Consider the following 22,101-nt stretch of genomic DNA (forward strand, 5'->3'; position numbering starts at 1 on the left):
ATATTAGGATAAAGGATATTATTAGGTAAAGTACTAAGATAAGATACCTGATTCTGTGCACACTTGCAAACACTTAAACATATACATAGAGTAATTACATCCTTAAGAACTTGCAGGATTGTTCCCCTATATTAGGATAAAGTACTCAGATAAGATACTGATGGGTGTGATATAAATATCTAAACAGAGAGAGAGGATATTAATTTTTATTTACACGCAACCATTCAACACAAAAGTTCTACTTACTTTCACCATATTTAAGCACAATAATAAAGGACCTGAAACCATTTATACAGCCACGAACTTGTTTCTTCATTTAGAATGAGCAAAGCTTCTGTTTTTTAAAAAATCACACGTACAGAGGTTTCCAGTGCAGAATTAAGTTGTTTCAAACTTTAGCTCGGCAGTCACTAGATGAGGCAGGAAGATGCAATCACGGATGTGGGTTAGAGCTCGTAGCTGCACTAAACTTCTGCAGTGAAGGCAGAATTCTTAACGATGAATCCAGAAGAGCGAATTGTGACATGGCTTATTTCATTAGGAGTTCTAAATTCCCCCAAAAAGATGATAGGTGATCCAGAGCAGTTCCTGAAAGTTTCTCTGAAAGATGGAGTAGTACTTTGCAAATTGGTTAATCGGCTTCTTCCAGGACATGTGGAAAAGGTAACTTCTTAAGTGTATTTTGGTGGTCACTATGGCAGGAGCATCTTGCCACACTGTTGCATGTCTTTAATACTCTGAGAAACCAAAGCATGGTATTTTACCAGCAGGCACTGTTTCTAATGACTTTTTAGAGGAGGGAAGCAAGGAAAGATGCCATCTGAGTTTCAGAGAGACTCCAGTATTTTACCTTGGGTCAAAGATACTGTATTGTTAGTTGGATATAAGTAAAATATAAATTTGGATTGTAGCTTTTTAAAAATGTGTAATCTCTTAGAGAAATTTTGTCAGCAACAAGAAACAATCACAAAAGCATATTGCTTGCATTTACAATTGGAATTGGCTGAATTATGCATGCATGGCTAAGTCCTGGCATGACTTTCATGTATGCTCTTGTATTTGAAGTAGAAATATTTATTTACTCAACCAGAGGTCAAATCTCCAAGTTTTAGATAATGTATCTATGACTTGTAAATATAATGCCTGAATTTTCAAGACAATTCCATAAAGAATGTACTAATATCTTGCTAATCAGGAAAAATAAGAAGATAGAGAAGGGACTCAACTAGGAATAAAAGTACCTTTCATTAGTGGCAGTTTGTATTTGGTCTGGCCAATACATTTGCAGTGTTTTGAAGCTGCTAAACCAAATCAGTACATCATGTTATAGTTTTACTTCGTACGTAGGCAGACAGTTCAAATCAGCAATAAGTAACTGCAAACAGAAAAGCGGAAGGAGCTTGATGAGAGAGAGGAAATGGCAACACAGAGGACAGGCTGTCAGTAAAATGATAGAAAAAAACAGATTCCTCCCCATTCTATGGAACAGGAGCCTTTACAAAAAATAGCTTGAGCTAGCTGGATATATATCTCCATTTACATATGTAGTGGTGGTTTTGGGCAGTGGGCTGATAAAGGTCAAGCTTCTCACTATCACTTAGGGCAGTGTTATATGCTGACATTCAAAACAATATGCCGACCATTTAGATTTATGCATTACTTCCTCCAGTGGCTCTTCCTGGTTCAACAGCTTGCCAACCACCCCCATACCTCCCCATAAAAAGCTTCCCTAATTCAGAATAAGATGCACATGTCAAATATCCATGCAAGCCTGCTGAGCAGAGACTGTCCTGATGGTAATACAATAATGATGTCTGGGTTTTGTTTCTTTAGTATTGTCTGGAGCCCAAAAATGAAGCAGATTGCATCAGTAACATTCAGGAGTTCTTAAAAGGCTGTGCTGCACTTAAAGTGGAGGTAAGTTATTCCACTTCTCTCCATTACACTTTTTAAAATTATTATTCTGCTAATCTGTTTCCCTTGTGAATGTTCCTAAATGAGACCACATAGCAGGAAATTAAATTGATCATTATTGATGATCTCTTGTTTTAGTAAAATACATGAGAGTCTGGATTCCTGACTATTCAGGACAGGGATTCAGAGAGATGGTGCCAATGTAATACAGGGTCTCAGAGTTGAACAGACACCTTTCCAGTCTTTGAGATGAAACTAAATGTTGAAATAGAAACATATACTAAAAATAACATTCTTTCTAGAGAGAGCTGAGCAGTTTGATCCTGTTGAAGATTTTTTGGTACTAAAGAAAAGTTCATGCAATCCTCAGCCTTGCTTGAATTGGCTTTATGTTGTAGTAATATTAAAACTACTTTGCATTTATCCAAGGTCTTTCTTCACAATTGTGTTAATTGTGATAGAATAAATGGTTCCAGGGAGTCAAAGGTATGAACATGACCCTGTCTCTGTACAACACTAAACAGTTAAATAAAACTTCAAGTTTTGAGTACAGAGACCTTAGCCTACTTAATCCCATGGCAAACATACTAAAAAATTCATGCCAAAGTCTAGACATTGGTCAGGATACACAGGAGAAAAAAGAATCAGAAGAAGGCATTTTGGAATTCAGATTGACTGGTTAACAGAACAAACTTAATCAGAAACTATCTAAATCCCTTTTTCACAGAGAGCATATGTTAGTCTTCTTTTGTCAGACAGCCTTTCTTAGTGGGGAAGAAAGAGTTATAAATTTTCACTTACTTTCCAATAGCTAAACTTACAATTGGGGTAGGCCTGATAGACCCCAGTTATTACAACAGGATCCTAAAATGCTGTACAAATATTGGGCCTGATTCTGTAAAATATGCTTGTATAGATGTAGCCTTTATTCACACAGAAAAAGTCAATGAAATCGAAGAGATTATTTACGTAAATATCATCTGATTAAGTGAGTAGGGGTTGCGGAATGGGCCTTCTATATGGTCCCAATGAGTGCAAGCTGATTCCTGTGCCCAAGCCTAACCCCATTATGAGTGGAAGGGTATGCCCACACACAACAGGTTTTGGGATCAGGGCCTAAATGACTGTGCTGATTCTTAAAAATAGAAGTTCAGCTAATTTTGCTGTGTTCTTTCAGATTTGTCATGTGGCATCCCTTGAGTTGATTTAAAACAGCCTTTTTTAAAAAAAAAAGCCTCTTATTTCACACAGTTACAATGACATCTTACTATGGAAGTTTATTTGAAAATTTGGCATTAACTTCCTTAGAGTACTAATGATGAGTCTGGGGAAATAATACTGTTTTCAAGGGAAATAAGTAGAGCTGGTTGGGAATTTTTTGACAAAACTTTTTTTGTCAGAAAATGCTGATTTGCAGAAACATGTCAGTTTAGACCAAACTTTCTTCTGGGAGGCTTTCGGGTCCAGGATGGAATTTCTGGTCAAAATGAAGGAGAATGAGAGACCCAGAGCAGAATATCCAAGTGTAGTCACCTGGGATGTGGAAGAATTACTCCAAATCAGGTAGAGTAGGGACTTGAACCAGGATTGCCTACATCCTAGATAAATGCCCAAACCACTGGACTGGTGGCTAGTCTGTATATTAATTGAAGCACATGGCATTAATAAAAAGCCATTATTTAAACAAACAATTTCTTGGTTTTCACGTAATTATCAGAAATACCAGAAACAGTCATACTGTAAAAACATCTCTGAAAACAAGAATTTTGCTTTTCCTTAACTTTAGCGCAAAGGGGTCAGATACTGCAAAGCCTTACTCACTCAGGTACTGCCACTGAATTTTACTTATGGAAAGTACTGTCTCTGAGGCCAATAGGAGAACTGGCACTTACTTCAAAATTTGAACAATGTAAACTTTGCACTATAGTTAGTCAAAAAATGGGAATTTAGCAAAAAAAATCATTTCCTCCATTTTTTTCCAATTTCAATATTATGGCTAAATTGGAAGAATTTCAGCCAGCTGTATTCAGTGGGGAGAGATAGAGAGGGAGATGAAATGAATGAACTTCGTGAGATGTAGGGAGGGTTTGCTGTCCCCAGGGAAAGCTCAGACTCACTCAGGCATGAGGGAAACAGCAAGCCTAGGATAGAAAATACAGAGAAGAGATGGAGAGAAGGAAGGAGAGAGAAAGTCAGGTGAGACAATGGGAAAACCTCAGCTACCTGACTGAAAGGCAGGTCAACTGAAGAGAATTAAAAACTGGAAGGAAGGAAGGAAAGAAAAAAAAGACGGTGTTGTATACTATCTGGTATTACATAATCTACAATAAACTCCCTCCCACCTCAACATACCCCAGGCTTGTTCTGAAAGGACCATTTCTAGGGAGCAAGAAGGTATTGGCACATTCCTTATTTTCTCTGTTGGGACTGCTGGGTGTGAATTACACTGGTGGTCTCTTGTGGAGTAACATGTGAACCTGACCTCCACGAACCAGACTCAGACCACCAACAGATCACTGGAGATCCTCCACAGAGCACTGGAGAGTTGTCAGGTGGTCATGACTTACAGTCACTATTGACTTTATCTGAGTTAAAAAGTGTAAATGCTTTCCCCACCCACCATGATTCAGATGTGAGGCAGGGCTGTGTAAGAACCACTTAACAGAGGGACCGAAAGATTTGTGATGAAATTGCGTGCAATTTGAGGTGCAGTAGAAAGGACAATTTTTTAGGATGCCATGAGATACAAAGCAAGGAGAAAGCTCCTGCACAGGCTCACCAGATACTGTATACTCACATGCTCAAGGACGCACTTAAAAGTCTAAGCTAGACCAAGTGATAAAAAGCATCTCTTATCTCTTTTCCCATCTCCATTCCCTCCAAACCCATCTCCTGAAATACTGTTCATTTTGAGGTCATCAGCTTCTGCACTTTCTTTCTACCTCATGTCATAACATTTTGTTGGTGACTTCACATCAGTTTCCACAGTATTAGTGACACCACAAGCAAATCAAGGATAAGTTTATTCAGGTGGAGAATCAACAGCAATATCTATTTTTGGTTCCAACCATTACCATATTCTTTGAGTCCCTCACAAACTTTAATGTATTTATCCTCACACCAGCCCTGCATGAGAGGGCAATGCTATTATCCTCATTGTACGGACAGGGAACTGAGGCCTAGAGAGAGACTGAGTGACTTGCCCAGGGTCATGCAGGACACCTGTCATGGAGCAAGGAATTGAATTTGGGTCTCCTGAATCCCAAATTTGCACCCTAGCCACTGGGCCATCCTTCCTCTCCTGTAGATTATTAAATTTTACCTTCACATGCTTATATGCAACTCCTAGCATGCACACATATGTGAGGGCTGAATTTGACTGGATGTTTGTTTATTTTAACAAGAAGGAGATCTTTATTTACCAAGGTAAAATGGTTATTGGTGTGAGAAAATAGTTCCTGCAAGTGGCTGGATTTCTGAACCAAGCCAGGTACCTGCAAAATTAATCAGATGTTTGGATTAAATCGTATAATCAATAGTCAATATTTAGATAGTAGAGTATGGACCATAAATGCTGCAGTTCTAAGCAGTTGGAAATCTGGGCTGCAGGTTCTAAGACCCTGATCCTGTAAACACTTTTGCATGTGCTTAACTTTAAGCTTATGAGTTAGTCTCATTGTCTTCAGAGAGACTACAAATTGGCTTAAAGTAAAACATGTACAGAAGTGTGTAGCAGGATTGGGGCCAAAATTTTGTTTTATATTAGATCTCAGTCCAATACTTCCATGAGCCATGAGGATGATTTAGTTGGTGATGGTCCTGCTTTGAGCAGGGGGTTGGACTAGATGACCTCCTGAGGTCTCTTCCAACCCTAAGATTCTGTGATTCTATGCTTTCCTTTCTAAAATGCAGTCAAATACTTTGCTGAAGTGTACTGGGAATTTCACAGGCGGAAGCAGGGTTGTAATTGAACATATGGACACACAGAGCCAGGAGGCTTTGAGTTTGCTATCTTGTGGCAATTACATTTTATTTTTTAAAATGTCACTTCCTTGATTAAATTGTGACTCTTTCACAAGGCTCTGCATAGCAATTTGTCTCTATTTTCAAAAAGTTTAGGAAAGGAGACTCTTTCATTTTAACAGTCTGTTGTCTCTTTGCCTTTATTCTCTTGATATTGGGCTTTTATTGGATTTTTTTCTGCCTTTATCCCACCTGGATATCAGATCCATATTGGTTTCTATCACCTTCTCTTGATATTTCTGACAGTTCTTTTGGTCATTACTACTACTAATTTTTCATGGTAAGGTATTGTGCTAGTGGGAGCATCAACCTGTGCTGTTGCACATAGTCTGACAAGTTCTTTTTCCTACCGCAGGAGCACTGTAGGCTGGCTATGGGGAAAAGCTGCAGTGTTAGTTTGGTGGATTTCTATTTGAGGGCGCTGTGGCAAGCAGTAGGTGAGGTGGTTCTCCTGGGGTAGAGTTGCTCTCTGGAAACCATGCACTGGCGTTTGGGTGGAGACTCTGGAAAGCAAGGATTCCCTGGTTGATTTTGTGACCACTTTTGTTTCAGGACTGAGACCTGGGGGGAGGGGATAGCTTAGTGGTTTGAGCATTGGCCTGCTAAACCCAGGGTTGTGAGTTCCAGCCTTGAGGGGGCCATTTGGGGATTGGTCCTGCTTTGAGCAGGGGGTTGGACATGATGATCTTCTGAGATCCCTTCCAACCCCTAATAATCTATGATTCTTTGATGCATATCATGTAAATAAAACAAGTTACACTAAGAAAACACCTTGACTTCAGGTCCTGACGTATGCTACTATTGGGCAGAGGGATGACAATATTTTAGAGGTAGTCATTAAAAGAGATGGAAACAGAATGAGTGAGCTCCTGCGCCAGCCAGAGCGCTTCCCCGTTCCCCAGCCAGGGCGAAGCGAGGGAGCTCCTTTTCCTTTGGCAAAGGGGAAACTGAGTTTCTCCCTTATTTAACCTGTTCGCAGGGCTGCCTTCAGCGCTGGGCTGGTAGGAGAAGCTGCTAGCCGATGCACCGAGCCTTTGGTGAGGCTGCAAGCTGGATACACTCGCTTTGGCGAGAGATGCACTGGGCACTAGGCATCTCCGGGCGCTGAGTGTAGGGCTGCAGTGCGGGGGAGCGGCTCTGTGCGCCGGGAACCGCCGGTAGAGCGTCAGGGAAGGGGGCAGCCGCTGCTCGTCCTGGGCTGGGGCGCCCTGGCCGTGCGCTCCCGGGACCCGGGCGCAGCGTGCGCGCTGGGGGGAGGCGCTCCCTGTCACTTCCCCTTCCTAGCGCCGCGATCCGGCTCCGGGTCAGAGCCAGCAGCCGCCTTCCGCACCCAGCAGCGCCGCCTCCGCCGCGGACAGACCCGGGGGCCGCTGTCATGCCCCGGGGGTGGCCGCCACGCCGCCCTGCGCCGCGTGGAGACTGAGTGCCGGCTCCTCCTGCCGTGAGTGCCCGCCGCCCCCGCGCCGCTCCCTCCGCAGTCCTGCCCTGGGTGCCCCTTGGCAGCCCCTCCGTGCCCTGCGCTGCCTGCACGGCCCCTGTGCTGTGCCCGGTGCCCCCTGCCCTGCTGCCGAGCGCCGGCTGCCCCCTCTTCCTCTGCCCCGCACTGCTCGGGGCTAGGGCGCGTGGGAAGTGTCCAGTCCCCGCAGCAGCCTCCTCTCTGCAGCCCGGAGCACGGTCGCACGTTGATTCAGTGGCAGCCTCTACCACCAAGTCCCCTGCTCGCCGCCTGGCATTGCAAACCCTTCTCTGACCTTCCGTGGCAGCCGGTAAAGCGACTTGCCACTTGTGCCCGGCTTCCCGCCGTGTGCTTAGTGCACGCGGAGCTAGGGCAGTCCGTGCCCCGTACTGACTGAAGCCGCTGTCTACATATTTTAATGTTCGGTGCTATTTACGTTTGGAGAGAGGATGCAACCAAGGCTGGTGGGGAGCAGAAACAATTGTACTGGGGCGCTGAGCTCAGCTCTGGGTGATAGGTACTGGGTGAAATAGGAGGGGGTGGGCCCCGAGCAAACAAGAAATACCAGGGTCCCAAATGTCTCTGGACCAGCACAAGTTGCATAAGTGACATGTATAGTGGTCAAGTTGGAAAACTGGATTTGCTCTTCATGAGGAGAAGGTGCCATGCACAAAAGTGGTACAATGCACAAGGACTGGCTGGTACCTCGGGTGTTAGGAAAGATGGAGGTGTGACCAAGGTAGTGCTGCTACCACTGTGGGACCAGCTATTTTGTGCTGTGCAGAATCTTCCTTGAGGAAATTCTCTTCATCAGAGCACGGACTGGATAGTGCTGATAAAAACATTCCCCACTCTTCTGGCATATCTCAATTTTGCTGGTTTTCACAGATACAGAAGTTTGGACCTGTTCCTGCTCTCACTGAAATCCATGGCAAAACTCTCATTGACTTCAGTGGAAGCAGGATTAGGGTCCTAATTGCCGAAAAGGACTGACTGCCTAGTAGTTAGACCAGCAGGTGGACGTACAGCTGTCTTAGTTCACAAATCGTTGTTCTCTTTTGGTCACATGGGTCTATATCGTTGCTGTCTGTTTCACTTTGAGTTTTGGGCTTGTGCTAATGGTCTGAGTTTTGCTGGTTTCGTGTTAGAACCATGCAAATCTGCCTTCTTTCATCCAAAGCCCTAATTTATTTCCAGTTTGCTAAAAGGGTCTTAACCCTTGGTGAACCTCATTCACATACTGGGTTTATAATAAATCCAGATATTGCAAAACTTTCACACACATCCCTAGGTTTTGTTCTTAGTTAGTGACTTGCTAAATATGTTAGGGCCTGATTTTCAGAGGTGCTGAGCAGCGACAGCTCTCACATAATATGAGTGGAATGTCTCTCCCTCTGCAGACCTTAAGAAATTAACAGTGGCCAGGCTGGGTCAGGCAATGGTCCATCTAGCTCAGTATCCTGTCACCTGACCGTGCCCAGTGCCAGATGCTTCAGAGGGAATGAACAGAACCAGGCAATTCATCAAGGGATCCATCCCCTGTCATCCAGTCCCAGCTTCTGGCAGTCACAGGTTCAGGGACAACCAGAGCATGGGATTGTGTCCCTGACCATGTTGGCTAATTGCCATTGATGAGCCTATCCTGCATGTATTTATCTAATTCTTTTTTGAACGCACTTATATATTGGTCACAACATCCCTTGGCAACATATTCCACAGGTTGGCTGTGTGCTGTGTGAAGAAGTACTCCCTTCTGTTTGTTTTAAATCTGGTGCCTATACATTTCAGTGGGTGACCCCTCTTTCTTGGGTATGTGAAGAGGTAAATAACACTTCTTTATACACTCTCTCCACACCATTCATGATTTTTTAGACTCTGTCATAACCCCCCCTAGTCTTCTCTTCTCTTCTCGCAGCTGAACAGTCCTAGTCTTTTTAATCTCTCCTCAGATGGAAGTTATTCCATCCCTTAATTATTTTTGTTCTCCTTTTTTCTGTATATCCTTTCCAATTCTAACATATCTTTTTTAGGTGGAGCGACCAGGCCTGTACACAGTATTCAAGGTGTGGGAGTACCATGGTTTTATATAGTGGCATTATGATATTTACTGTCTTATTACCTATTCCTTTCCTAATGGTTCCTAACATTCTGTTAGGTTTTTTGACTGCTGCTGCACATTGAGTGGATGTTTTCAGAGAACTCACAATGACTCCGAAATCTCTTTCTTGAATGGTAACAGCTAATTTAGACCATATCATTTTAATTGCCTAGTTGGAATTATGTTTTCCAGTGTGCATTACTTTGCATTTATCATCTGAATGTCATCTGCCATTTTGTTGCCCAATCACCTAGTTTTGTGAGAACCATTTGTAAGTCTTCGCAGTCTGCTTTGAAATAAACTATCTTGAGTAATTTTGTATCATCTGCAAACTTTTTCACCTCACTGTTCACCTCTTTTCCCAGATCATTTATGAATATGTTGAACAGCACTGATCCGAGTATAGATCCTTGGGGGACTCTGCTATTTACCTCTCTCCATTCTAAAAAACTGGCCATTTATTCTCACCTTTGTTTTCTGTCTTTTAACCAGTTACTGATCCATTAAAGGACCTTCCCTTTTATCCCATGACTGTCTACTCTGCTTAAGAGCCTCTGGTGAGGCTTTCTCAAAATTCGAGTACAGTATATCCACTGAATCACCCTTGTCCACATGTTTGTTGACCTCCTTAAAAATTGGTGAAGCATGGGTTCCCTTTACAAAAACCGTGTTATTTCTTCCCCAACATATCATGTTCATCTGTATGTCTGATCATTCTGTTCTTTACTATAGTTTCAACCCAGTTTGCCTGGTACTGAAGTTAGGTTTATTGGCCTGCAATTGTCAGGATAGCCCTCGGAGCCTTTTTACAAAAATCAGCATTTCATTTGCGCTCTGCCAGTCATCTGATATAGAGGCTGATTTAAATGATAGATTACATACCACAGTTAGTAGTTCTACAATTTCATATTTGAATTCCTTCAGAACTCTTGGGTGAATCCCATCTGGTCTTGGTGACTTATTACTGTTTTTATTTGTTTGTTCCAAAACCTCTTCCACTGACACCTCAATCTGAGACAGTTCCTCAGATTTGTCACCTAAGAAGAATGGCTCATGTGGGAATCTCCCTCACATTCTCTGTAGTGAAGACTGATGCAAAGAATTCATTTAGCTTCTCTACAATGGCCTTGTCTTCTTTGATTGCGCCTTTAGCACCTGGATCCACAGGAAAGGATTGCTGCTCTTCTAATCTCCCTCCAAGCTCCCACCTCTATTCACTTCCTCTCTCCCCATAATAGTTGAGGACTGGGAAAGCTGCAAGTGATTTTATCCTAATATGATGTCACCAGTGCGGCCACATGTTTCCATAGGAGGAAGCCAGGATCTGTTATTTCTAATGTAGGAAAAACACTATGACTCAGTTTGGGTAAATTGGCATAGGTCCATTCACTTCAGTGAAGCTACACTGATTTACACCAGCTGAGGAGCTGGCCTCTTGTCTTTTACTATCATAAAGTATCGGTGGAAAGTGCCACACGCACTTCTCCTTTTGGATTTGCAGCTCACCTTTAATTAAGAGAACAAAATTAGAGACAGGAGAAACAGGAGAAGAGTTTATATCTTTCAAGTAAGGGCTTGTCTACACGGAAAGTTATTCTGGAATAAGGTATGGAGTGAATTTTAAGTGCAGTAGTTATTTCAGAATAATTCCCTACGTGGACACAGTTATTTCAGAGCGCTATTCTGGTCAATTTCCTCCATGTAGATAAACCTAAAAGTTGTTTTCTTTCCTTCCATCACCATCTCTTTTGCACATGTGTGCGCGCGCGCACACAGAGGATAAATCTAATGAAGATGAGCGCACCCATTCATTCTGGGTCTGGAGAGATCACTGCTTTCTTGAAGAATTGTTCTCAATCACTCCTTGAAAAAAAATACTGACGGCACCGTTGCAAGTCTGGACTTGTTTTCCTTGACTGCTGAAGTGGAAAGAAAAGGACGTGACCCAGAAAATGACACAGCAGAGAAAACATAAGCAAACATTGCAATCCCAGTGTTTACTTTCATCTTCGACTTGGCAGAATGAAGCCGTGCTAATGTGACATCACATACACTAGTCACTGCCCATGGGGTCACTGCACTCATGAGCTCTTTTAGCCTGCCTTTTGAGGGAGGAACTAATGTTGCTATTTAAAGCTGAAACCCTTGCTCAGGTGGCACCTACTGCAGAAAAACAACTTCGGACACCAGTGGATCGTGTATGGCCCATTTCTGTTGGAGTCTAACAGAAACAACCCAAGAATAGATTCAGCACACACATTAGAAGATCTGCTTAGAGTATTCCCAATATATATGTGGAAACTTCCTTCAATCTTACAGAGTTATAGAAGTATCAAAGGGATAAGTCTGGGTAGTCTGGAGTAGTGTTGTTTGAAAAGGGAGCTACTAAGTTTAACACACTCTTTCATACAACTCTAAATGGGGAGGCTTCTGCTTCCACTTATTAGAGTTTAATCAGGGGTGGTTTTAATATCTCTTCTTGCAGATGATATTCTCCTAGAATGCCTGACTGCAAGGATCCAAGTGGTTATATAGATTTTTAAAACCGAGACCTGCATGTTCTTCTTCGAGTGATTGCTCATATCCATTCCAGTTAGGTGTGTGCGCGCCGCGTGCACAGCCGTCGGAGAAACTTTTACCCTAGCAACACTCGGCGGGTCGGCTGGGCGCCCCCTGGAGTGGCGCCACCATGGCGTCGCATAAATACCCCAGCTGACCCGGCCACACTTCAGTTCCTTCTTACCGCCCGTGTCGGTCATTGGAACAGTGGAGTGCGGCTTAGCTGACCTCCACATTTTCCCTAGCTACTCACTTATCTTCGTTCTATGTTACCTTAATCGTTCTTTGTTTTACATAGTTAATTAGATTAGTGACAGTTTAGAGTTATAGTTGTTAGTATAATTGTTAGTATAGTTTTGGCGGGGCCTGGGGCTCTCCCCCTACCCCGCGCCCGGTACCGTAGCCATGCCTGGCTCACCGGGCTTTAAGCAATGTACGGCCTGCCATAGGCCAATGCTGACAGGGGATCCCCACGACTCCTGTCTTAAGTGCCTCGGGGAATCGCACTTATCGTCGAAGTGCCCCATTTGCAAGGCATTTAAGCCGCGCACAAAAAAGGAGCGGGACATTAGACTCAGGCAGCTCCTCATGGAAGCGGCGTTAGCACCCTCGCCGGCTCCGAGTACAAGCCAGCAGGTGAGCGAGGCCGCCCCCACGGCACCGAGCAAGGTCGGTACCGCTAAGGCTCCGCGGCACCGACCGCAGACGACACCGAAGGCAACTCCGCGCCGCTCCCTCTCTCCGAGGTCGAAGTTGGCTAAGCCTCGGACAGGCTCCTCTACGCCCGCATCACATACAGAGGCTGCGGCTAAGGCAGACCGCCCCGCACCGATCCCGGCTGCGGCACTGCCTAAACCAGCTCCGTTGACTCCAGCCCCGCGCGGGCCGTCGAGTCCGGCGCCTGGAAGCTCCCCGGCACCGGCCGCGGTCGAGCTGACTTTGCCATCAACACCGGAGGCCTTTTCAGCGGCAAGAGACCTGATTGCCATGACGGACCCGGCACCGCCCGTGTCCCCGGCAGCGCCAGTACGCGTGAGTCTTTCCAGAGGCAAGCCACTCTTATCTAGACCGTCCTCTGTCACCGTTCCAGACAGCCGCCGCTCGAGGTCTCGCTCTCATCGCCGCTCAACATCGCGGCGTCGCTCCCGCTCCCGCCACAGCTCAACTTCGCAGCACCGCTCGCCCCGGCACCGCTCGCAATCACGGCACCGCTCGCCCCGGCACCGATCGCAGTCACGGCACCGCTCCCCAAGGCACCGGTCGGGCTCGTGGTACCGGTCGCCCTCAAGGCACCGGTCTGTTTCTCGCTCCCCATCCCGCTACTCGCGGCACCGGTCGAGCTCCCGGCACCGCAACAGGGACCGTTCTTCCCGGAGCAGATCTTGCCACAGGGGCTCGAGATCCCGATCGACCTCCCGGCACCGAGCCGGTCGCAGGTCCCAGTCAGGCTTGCGGTACCGCTATGCATACCGGCACCGGTCCCCACGACCCAGAGCTGCAAAGTCTGTTGGCACTTCAGTGCCTACGTTTGCTGCCCCTCCGTGGCCTCCGGACAGGAGTCTGCCTCCTCACAGGCAGGTAGCTATTATGGCCAGGACCATGATACTGAGATGCCCATGGGGCTTTTCCAAGACACACGTCCCCATGATGTAGGGCCTCAGCAGAGGTCCTTTTGGACACCCTGGGCATACCATCAAGCCCAGGGTGCTCTCCTGGTCCCGGCCCCTACAGTTGCTTCGGAACGCAGGGCGCCGGAAGCTTCCATATCCCGCCCACCTCCGGACGAGTCAGAGGAACATGTCACTCATCCTCCAGACTCCCCTGAGCATTCTGTGCAAGAACCACCAGAGGAACAGAGTGCCATCCAGGATCCTCTCATTCCCGGAATATCTTCCTCCTCTTCCCCGGATGAGGCCGTGGCAGGCTCCTCTTCTTCGGGGCCGCCGCCGATAGATTTAAGAGCCCACCAGGACCTCCTCCGTAGGGTGGCTCTTAACATCAACCTCCCGGTAGAGGAGGTGCCGGAGGTGGACGATCCGGTAGTCAGCATCCTGGTCGCTGATACCCTGACGCGCGTGGCCCTACCATTCATCAGGACCATCCAGGCTACTGCCGATACCCTCTGGCAGTCACCAGCCTCCATCCCGCCGACTGCAAAGGGGGTCGAGAGGAGATACATGGTGCCCTCCCGGGGGTACGAACACTTGTATGTCCACCCTCCCCCCTCCTCTTTAGTTGTACAATCAGTAAACGAGAGGGAGCGCCATGTTCAACAGGCGCCTGCCCCGAAATCCAAGGAGGCTAGGCGGATGGACTTGCTGGGGCGTAAGGTGTACTCGGCAGGGGCCCTACAGCTCCGAGTGGCCAACCGGCAGGCTCTGTTAAGCCTCTACAACTACAACACCTGGGAGGAGGTTGGCTGCTTTACTGAGTTGCTGCCCCCTGACTCGTGCCAGGAGTTTGCAGCTGTTGTAGAGGAAGGCAAGAAGGTTGGCAGGACCTCTCTCCAAGCATCCGTTGACGCGGCCAATTCGGCTGCCAGGACTGTAGCCTCAGGCATCACAATGAGGCGAACCTCCTGGCTCCAGGTCTCCAACCTGCCACTGGAGCTACAGTACACCATACAGGACTTACTCTTTGAGGGCCGGGGTTTGTTCTCGGACAAAACTGACCCTCGGCTGCAAAGCCTAAAAGACAACAGGGTCATCATGAGGTCGCTCGGGATGCACACCCCTGTGACCCAACGTAGACCCTTTAGGCCCCAACCCCGCCGCCCGTACTTTCGCCGCGAAACAGGCAGGACTTCAACAGGAGGCGTGGGTGGGGTGGGCGGAGGCGCCAGTCCGGCCCCCACGCGGGGCAGTCTCAAGGACCCTCTAAGGCCCCACCAGGGCCCAAGGGCAGCTTTTGAAGGTACGCCCGGGGACGGCGTACCAAACTCAGTACAGGATCCTTTTCCCCCTTTCTCCAACCGCCTTTCCTACTTCCTTCCGGCGTGGTCACAACTTACTTCCGACCTGTGGGTGCTACGCACGGTGAAGCAAGGATACCACCTCCAGTTTGCTTCATCCCGCCTTTCCACCCCCTTTCCTGGCCCCTCTTCAGGGACCCCTCTCACGAGCAAATCCTCTGGCACGAGGTGCAGTCTCTCCTCGCCGCAGGAGCCATAGAGGAAGTTCCGCTACCCGAGAGGGGAAAGGGGTTTTACTCCCGCTATTTCCTCATTCCCAAATCCAAGGGATGCCTCCGACCGATTCTGGACCTGCGGGACTCAACAAGTGGGCTGCTCAAGTTGAAAATTCCGCATGGTCTCCCTGGAACTATTATCCCCTCTTTGGATCCTGGAAGCAGAGCTGAACTGGGTAGATACGCCTCTTCGGAAATGAAGGAGGCTCTTCCAATACACTTTTTCCCCGAAGGAAGTTTGGTTCCATCAAAAGCAGCATTTCAATTCGCTGTCCTCCCCTTTGGCCTGTCTACGGCCCCGAGGGTCTTTACAAAGTGCATGGCAGTCGTCGCCGCACACCTTCGCAGGCAGCAGATACATGTCTTCCCGTATCTCGACGACTGGCTCATCAAAGGCGCCTCGCAAGCCCAAGTCCGTCAGCACGTCTCCGTGATCACGGACCTTTTCGCCCGATTGGGCCTCCTACTCAACGTGGAGAAGTCCACGCTGGTTCCAACACAGAGGCTGGACTTCATAGGAGCGACCCTGGACTCCTCCCTCGCCAGAGCCTACTTGCCCGAGACCCGCTTCCAAGCAATCACATCAATTATACGGGACTTGCAAGCCGCTCATCTCACCTCGGCTCGCAACTGCCTCGCCCTGCTGGGGCATATGGCTGCATGCACACACGTCACCAAGTACGCCAGGCTCCGCATGCGGCCTGTTCAGACGTGGCTCCGCTCGGTCTTCCGCCCGAGCAGGGACCCCATGGACGTCCTTGTCACCATCCCTCCGGATCCCCTACGCTCCCTCGACTGGTGGCTGGACCCGTCCCTGGTTTGTGCGGGGATGCCGTTTCATCCACAGCAGCCCTCACTGACCTTGACGATAGATGCGTCATCCCTCGGCTGGGGGGCCCATCTAGGCCGCTTCAGGACTCAGGGTCGTTGGTCAGCCCAAGAGCTCAACCTCCACATAAATGTCCGGGAGTTGAGAGCCGTTCGTTTAGCCTGCCAGACATTCCAACAGCATCTTCGTGGCCGTTGTGTTTCGGTGTTTACGGACAACACAACGGCCATGTACTACATCAACAGGCAGGGAGGAACCCGCTCGTCTCCCCTGTGTCAGGAGGCCATTCACCTGTGGGACTTCTGCATAGCCCACCAGATAGGCCTAGTAGCATCCTTCCTTCTGGGAGTCCGGAACACCCTGGCAGATCGGCTGAGCAGGTCCTTCCTCTACCACGAGTGGTCAATTCAGCCGGACATCATTTATTCCATCTTCCAGAGGTGGGGGTTTCCCCTCGTAGACCTGTTCGCCTCACTCTCGAACAGGAAGTGCCAGGAGTTCTGCTCGTTCCAGGGCCTCTCCCCGGGATCGATAACGGATGCGTTCCTTCTGCCCTGGAACCACTGTCTGCTGTATGCCTTCCCTCCGTTTCCTTTGGTGCACAGGGTTCTGCTCAAACTCCGCAGAGACAAAGCGCATCTAATCTTGATCGCACCTACGTGGCCCAGGCAACCCTGGTACACCACCCTCCTGGATCTGTCAGTGGCCGCTCGTTTCCCCTCCCCTGTGTCCCGGACCTGATCACCCAGGAGCACGGGAGGCTTTGTCATCCGGACCTGCGATCCCTCCACCTCACGGCGTGGCTCCTGCATGGCTGAATGCTGAGGAATTNATGTGCTGTGCATGTTCTTTGCCTAACCAGAGTATTTGTCTCCTAAGCTATTAATATTACACAAAGATTGCATTTGCTTACAATCATTAATAAAAATAATTAATAAAAAGTAGTCAAGTTTAGTTCACTCTGAAGGTTGACAGGGGCCACTTGAATGACCAAGTGATCATTTGATTGATACATAATAGCAGTGACATAAATGTCCGAGAAATTTAGAATTTTGTGATTGGGGAAAATTTGTTTTAAAGTCTTCAGCTTTTATGCCACTTTTATTTAAAAAGTAATAAAAGCATGAAGGCTTAAAAAAATCACAATCTAATTTCATTTAGACCATGCCAAGTTGAAGTAAAGCCTCATTTAGGCTTGGCCCTGCTATTGTCTTCTTAGACTGTAAGTTGAGTTAAAGGCATGTCTCTTATAGTGTGTATGTAGAGTGCCTCGCACAAAGGGGTCCTGCTCTCACTTGGAGCCTCTGAGTGCTACTGTAATACAAATAATTAATAAATGAAACTATATGTCACTCCTATTGAAATCAGTGGAAGATTTGTATATGAATTGCTGGCATAAATGGCTATAATTAAATCAGGTGATACTTTAACACCACTCTCGGGGAGTAAACTATGACAAGGAGAACAGTATTTCCCCCTCATTGTATTTCTTATTAGGGTGATGCCTACCTCATGCAATAAGCTTACCTTAGGATGAAATCAGCTTTTTCTCATAGGTTAATAGAATACCATAGAATAACACCGAGCACAAGAAGAAGAAATGTTACAAAATTTAGCCTAAATCTCCCTCATTTTAGAAATTCAAAAATTTAAAATTAAAAAATGTTAACCAGTGTTAGCTGGACTGTTTTTTTTTTGAGGCAATGTAGGACATCTCATACCTGTTCCTTAGATGGATGAAAATTCTGCATTAAAGTGGAGATGGAGTTGTTTTATTTGGCCTGGAAGCTCCTCAGCCATAACAGCTTTTACAACTGTTGGAAGAATTTGAATTGAATTAGTGGCTTGGGTGTCCAGCTATTCACTCACAGAAAGAGAGCACTCTTCTGCAGAAGTGGTTTCAATGGGCCCCGATGATCCTGTGGTGGAAAGTTTTCATAAATCAGAAAAAATCCACTGTTTCTAACCAGCAGACTGTCTGTGTCTCTCAAATTCAACAGGCTGGATGGCATTTTCTAGTTATGTAAAGGAAAGTAGTAATAAGAATACATAGTAGATCCAAATACTTCATGGAGGAGGAGAGCTCTGAATCTTTTCCTATGGAATACAGTTATTTTGGTCTATTACAGAACTGGTGAAAAAGACGGTTACTTACCTTTGTAACTGTTGTTCTTCGAGATGTGTTGCTCATATCCATTCCACACCCACCCTCCTTCCCCACTGTCGGAGTAGCCGGCAAGAAGGAACTGAAGGGTGGCCGGGTCAGCTGGGGTATTTATGCGACGCCATGGTGGCGCCACTCCAGGGGGCGCCCAGCCGACCCGTCGAGTGTTGCTAGGGTAAAAGTTTCTCCGACGGCTGTGCATGCGGCACGCACACACCTAACTGGAATGGATATGAGCAACACATCTCGAAGAACAACAGTTACAAAGGTAAGTAACCGTCTTTTATTGTCTTCCTCACCTACTGTATAATACCTACTGCTCAGATGTTTTGCAATGTGTGTGGCACATACGTCTAGGGAGAGAGAATATAGAAACTTGGATTCTGGGGAGGGCAAAGGCACTTTTTACTTCTGACTTTATTAGGAATTTGGTAAAGGTGCATGAGGAACCATATGTTGGAAATGAAAAAGGGCCCCATTAAAGAGTAGCCCCTCTTTGAGTTTTTTAAGATAATGAATGATCTTGTGCTTGTTTTCACTAAGTACTTTTTAGCACACCGGGAGAATCTGTCAGTGGATAGTGTCTGACTGGACAGTGGTTAAGGCCTTCCATGCTCATTGGCTTTGCAGAACTATAGCTCTAGCCCCAGTACAAAGTATGCCTCTGAATGAGCAGGTGGTGTCCCCACACAAGGCTTCTTGTACCTCTTCAACCCCGCTCAAGTGGTTTGAAAGGATTTGCACAGACCCTCTGCACTAAGGTGAATTTCTCCCATATCAAAGAGTGAGACTGAAGCTAAAGTGCTTTGAAAACCCCAAAAGCATCTCATCTGTTATACTGGACCGATATGAAACAGTGAATGCCACTTACAATGCAGAATTTTATCTCTATGGTGATGATGGTTTCTAACAGGCCAGGTCCAGAAGATCCACTGAACCCAACAGGTCACTGGCATGAAAATAAAATCCTTCCCATTGATATATATTTTTTCTACCTGCTAACTGGAGCAATGAATCCTTTTGAATGGAATGTCTTATACACTGGATAGTGAGTGCCTGCTGCCTGGGATAACTGTAAAGGTGTACTGCATGCCAGGTTGTAAGTGCAGAACATCCTGGTTTTGGCCCCTTCACTATTAAAGTATTTACATTCTCAGTCCCATTAACTTAGATAACTAAAATGGCAGTGAAATCATTCTTTTCCTCCAAGCAAGTGACAAAACTCTGAATGATTTCAAGGGGAGCAAGATAAGGCCCTCATTTGCAAACGTCACACAGTTCTTCTTTTCATGTCCATAGCTTCCTGCTCTGAATGGGTACATGCACCTTTTTCCAACATCTGTTGCCACTTTAACCCCACTAAGCTAAAAGGAAGCTGAGCAAATCAACTCCAAAACCTCTTCCTATATTTGAAATGCCACAAAGATGCTTAGGGGTTTTTGACCATTTAATAATCACTGTCATTGCTTACCAGAATGAGCCAGTAAGACTGAGATTATAAAATGTTTTGTGTTAAACTGACATAGTTCCTTTTTTACAGCTCTTTGATGCACGCGATCTGTATTCCGGAGAAAATTTCTCCAAGGTGCTGAGTACCTTAGCAGCTGTAAACAAAGCTACTGAAGGTATGAAAACTTTTATCTTTATTTTTTTTTAAAAAAAATACTTACTACCTGTAAGTATTATCTGCTATCTTTAGTAACTCATGATTTCTAATTATTTTCAAAGGTTTGGCAGACAGAACTGCCCACCTGGAGCGTGTGGTACAGTGGGATTAACATTTGCATTTCTAGTGATTTAAGACTGAAATGTGCTACCTGAGAGAGTTATTTTGGAGGTTAAAATCTTGTTTACACTATGGCCCTTCACATGGTTCTGGCTGTATAGATGGACCTTCAAGTGCATCAGCATAAATGGGCCTTAATATAAATGAGACTCTAGCCCCAACAAATGCAAGCTTCGAATTTTAAATGGTGCATTTTAAAATTTGAACAAAAAAGTAGACCCATCTGCATTGGACATTTGTCAAATGTCTAAACACACAGAATTGCCAGATACTCAGTCCAATGTGTCAATGACCTTTGCTTTCCCTTGTGTAGGTCTGTGAAGTGTGTGTCCCTGATCAGGAATCAGATGTCCGCTATGTGCACTGTGCCACTGACAGTACTGTCTGCTCTGGTCAGTGCAGGAGCAGGTCATCCAGGCAGAGCAAATCTGGTTTGTCCGTTCTCCATATTTAGCTGTTCTCTCACATTTTCCTCATTTTTATTTTCTGTCAAATCAGATATAAAGTGAGAAGGTTCAAAAGCAAACCACTAAACACCATAAGTGGGGAAACAATCTTACTTTATTAGGTAGAACTCTCTGCACCCTGTACTGACCGTAGGAAAGAATTACATTCCTGGCACAGTCTATTCTGGAGCCGGGGAGGGGGGAAAGGAGCAGGATGCCTTAATGGGTAGGTTTGGTGAGAGATCTACATTTCATAGATCTGAAAAGAGGTTGGAGGCGGGAAGGTCGTTACGGCCCCAATCTTGCAACTGGATCTACACAGGTAGACCTCTGTGTCCAGTGGCAGGATCAGGTCCCAGAGAATTCTGCAAGGTTACAAATGGCATGCTTTAAAGGCTCTCATATTTCCTTGTTATGTTGTAAATTGCATCTTAGGTTATTCACACAGAATTTTAAAATCCAATTTGCATTTCTCTCAGGGTGGGAAGGGACAATATGCCCACTCTTGCCTAGTTAGTTGTGCTGTCACTAGTGCAATGCTGCAGGGGAACGCTGACATACAAGGAAGAAACCTTCTCGTTGGAATTAAAATGCTATAGAAACATTTTTGCTGAGCTGAGGTTTTATAAAACCACATATATACAAAACCTAATTTTGGGGCCTGAGTTGACCTGACAATCCCCCTTTAAAAGAAGTCTCCCTTTCCTGAATGCTGCTCCTCTTAGATAAGAAAACACAAGTTCTTACCTCCAGGTCTCCAGCTGATCCACTGCTTCAGCTGGTTAGTCAGCTGTCTGAGAAGCCCACGATCAGCAATTCATCCCCAGTGCATCTTCTCAGTGGGCCTATTAAATGAGAAGACCTCATGGGGCCAATTCAGAAGATCCTTGTGGGCCAATAGGATGCTAGTACAAAATGCAGGTCAGTTGGAAGGTATGTAAGGCAAATTTGCGTGAAAACAGGATCTTTTGTTTTCATTTTTCATCTGCTCTGGTGCAGATGAACTCAGAATCCTCTCTGATATTGACCGATTGGCTTTTGAAATTATGATGACCATCACAAATGAAGATTTATTTCAGCTAAGGGATGAACTTCAGGAACAGATAAACATTTAAGAAACAAAAGATCCTGTTTTCAGTCAGTTGAAACCATCTCCTGTACCCATTAATTCCTTAGTGCCTTTGGATGTACACAACATACATCAAGCAAAATAGTTCCCATATGGCCTAGCATATGTCCTACATCTTAGAATTGGAAAGGAAGAAAGTCTGATATGGTAGCAGAAATGTTACCAAACATAATGTAACTGGAAAAAGTTCTGTAGTGTCAGCAAACTTCATAACAAGTGATGTAATTATAGAGCTAGTGATATACGCTATACTCTGGATTGTTGCATTAGCTATCATCATTATTAGTATTTATTATGAAAATGTAAATAACAGGACTATTTGCCAGCAAACTAGATGTTTTAGGAAAGAAGGTTTCTGCCTAATACATCTGGGAGATCGTTGAAGACTATTATAATCTCTGTCTGTCTGGTGTATATGTTTCAGGTATTTCCAGAGCACCAATCCTTGCAGTGTTTATGGTGTAGTAACAATAGTTTTCCATCGATATAGCACCTTTCTGTCCGAAACTAT

At 45.8% G+C, this 22,101-nt stretch overlaps 1 protein-coding gene across 1 annotated transcript in view; it reads left to right on the forward strand.

The window, feature by feature from the left end:
- The first annotated feature begins 413 nt into the window (after positions 1-413).
- The window catches only part of ARHGEF6 (Rac/Cdc42 guanine nucleotide exchange factor 6), an 85,501-nt gene continuing 63,813 nt past the window's right edge, over positions 414-22,101 (forward strand). The window contains 3 exon segments of the mRNA XM_032773193.2: positions 414-663; positions 1,834-1,917; positions 19,770-19,854. Coding sequence (XP_032629084.1) covers positions 499-663; positions 1,834-1,917; positions 19,770-19,854 — 334 coding nt within the window. The 5' untranslated portion in view covers positions 414-498.

Source organism: Chelonoidis abingdonii, chromosome 8 (assembly GCF_003597395.2).
Source record: "Chelonoidis abingdonii isolate Lonesome George chromosome 8, CheloAbing_2.0, whole genome shotgun sequence".
NCBI classification, from domain to species: Eukaryota; Metazoa; Chordata; order Testudines; family Testudinidae; genus Chelonoidis; species Chelonoidis abingdonii.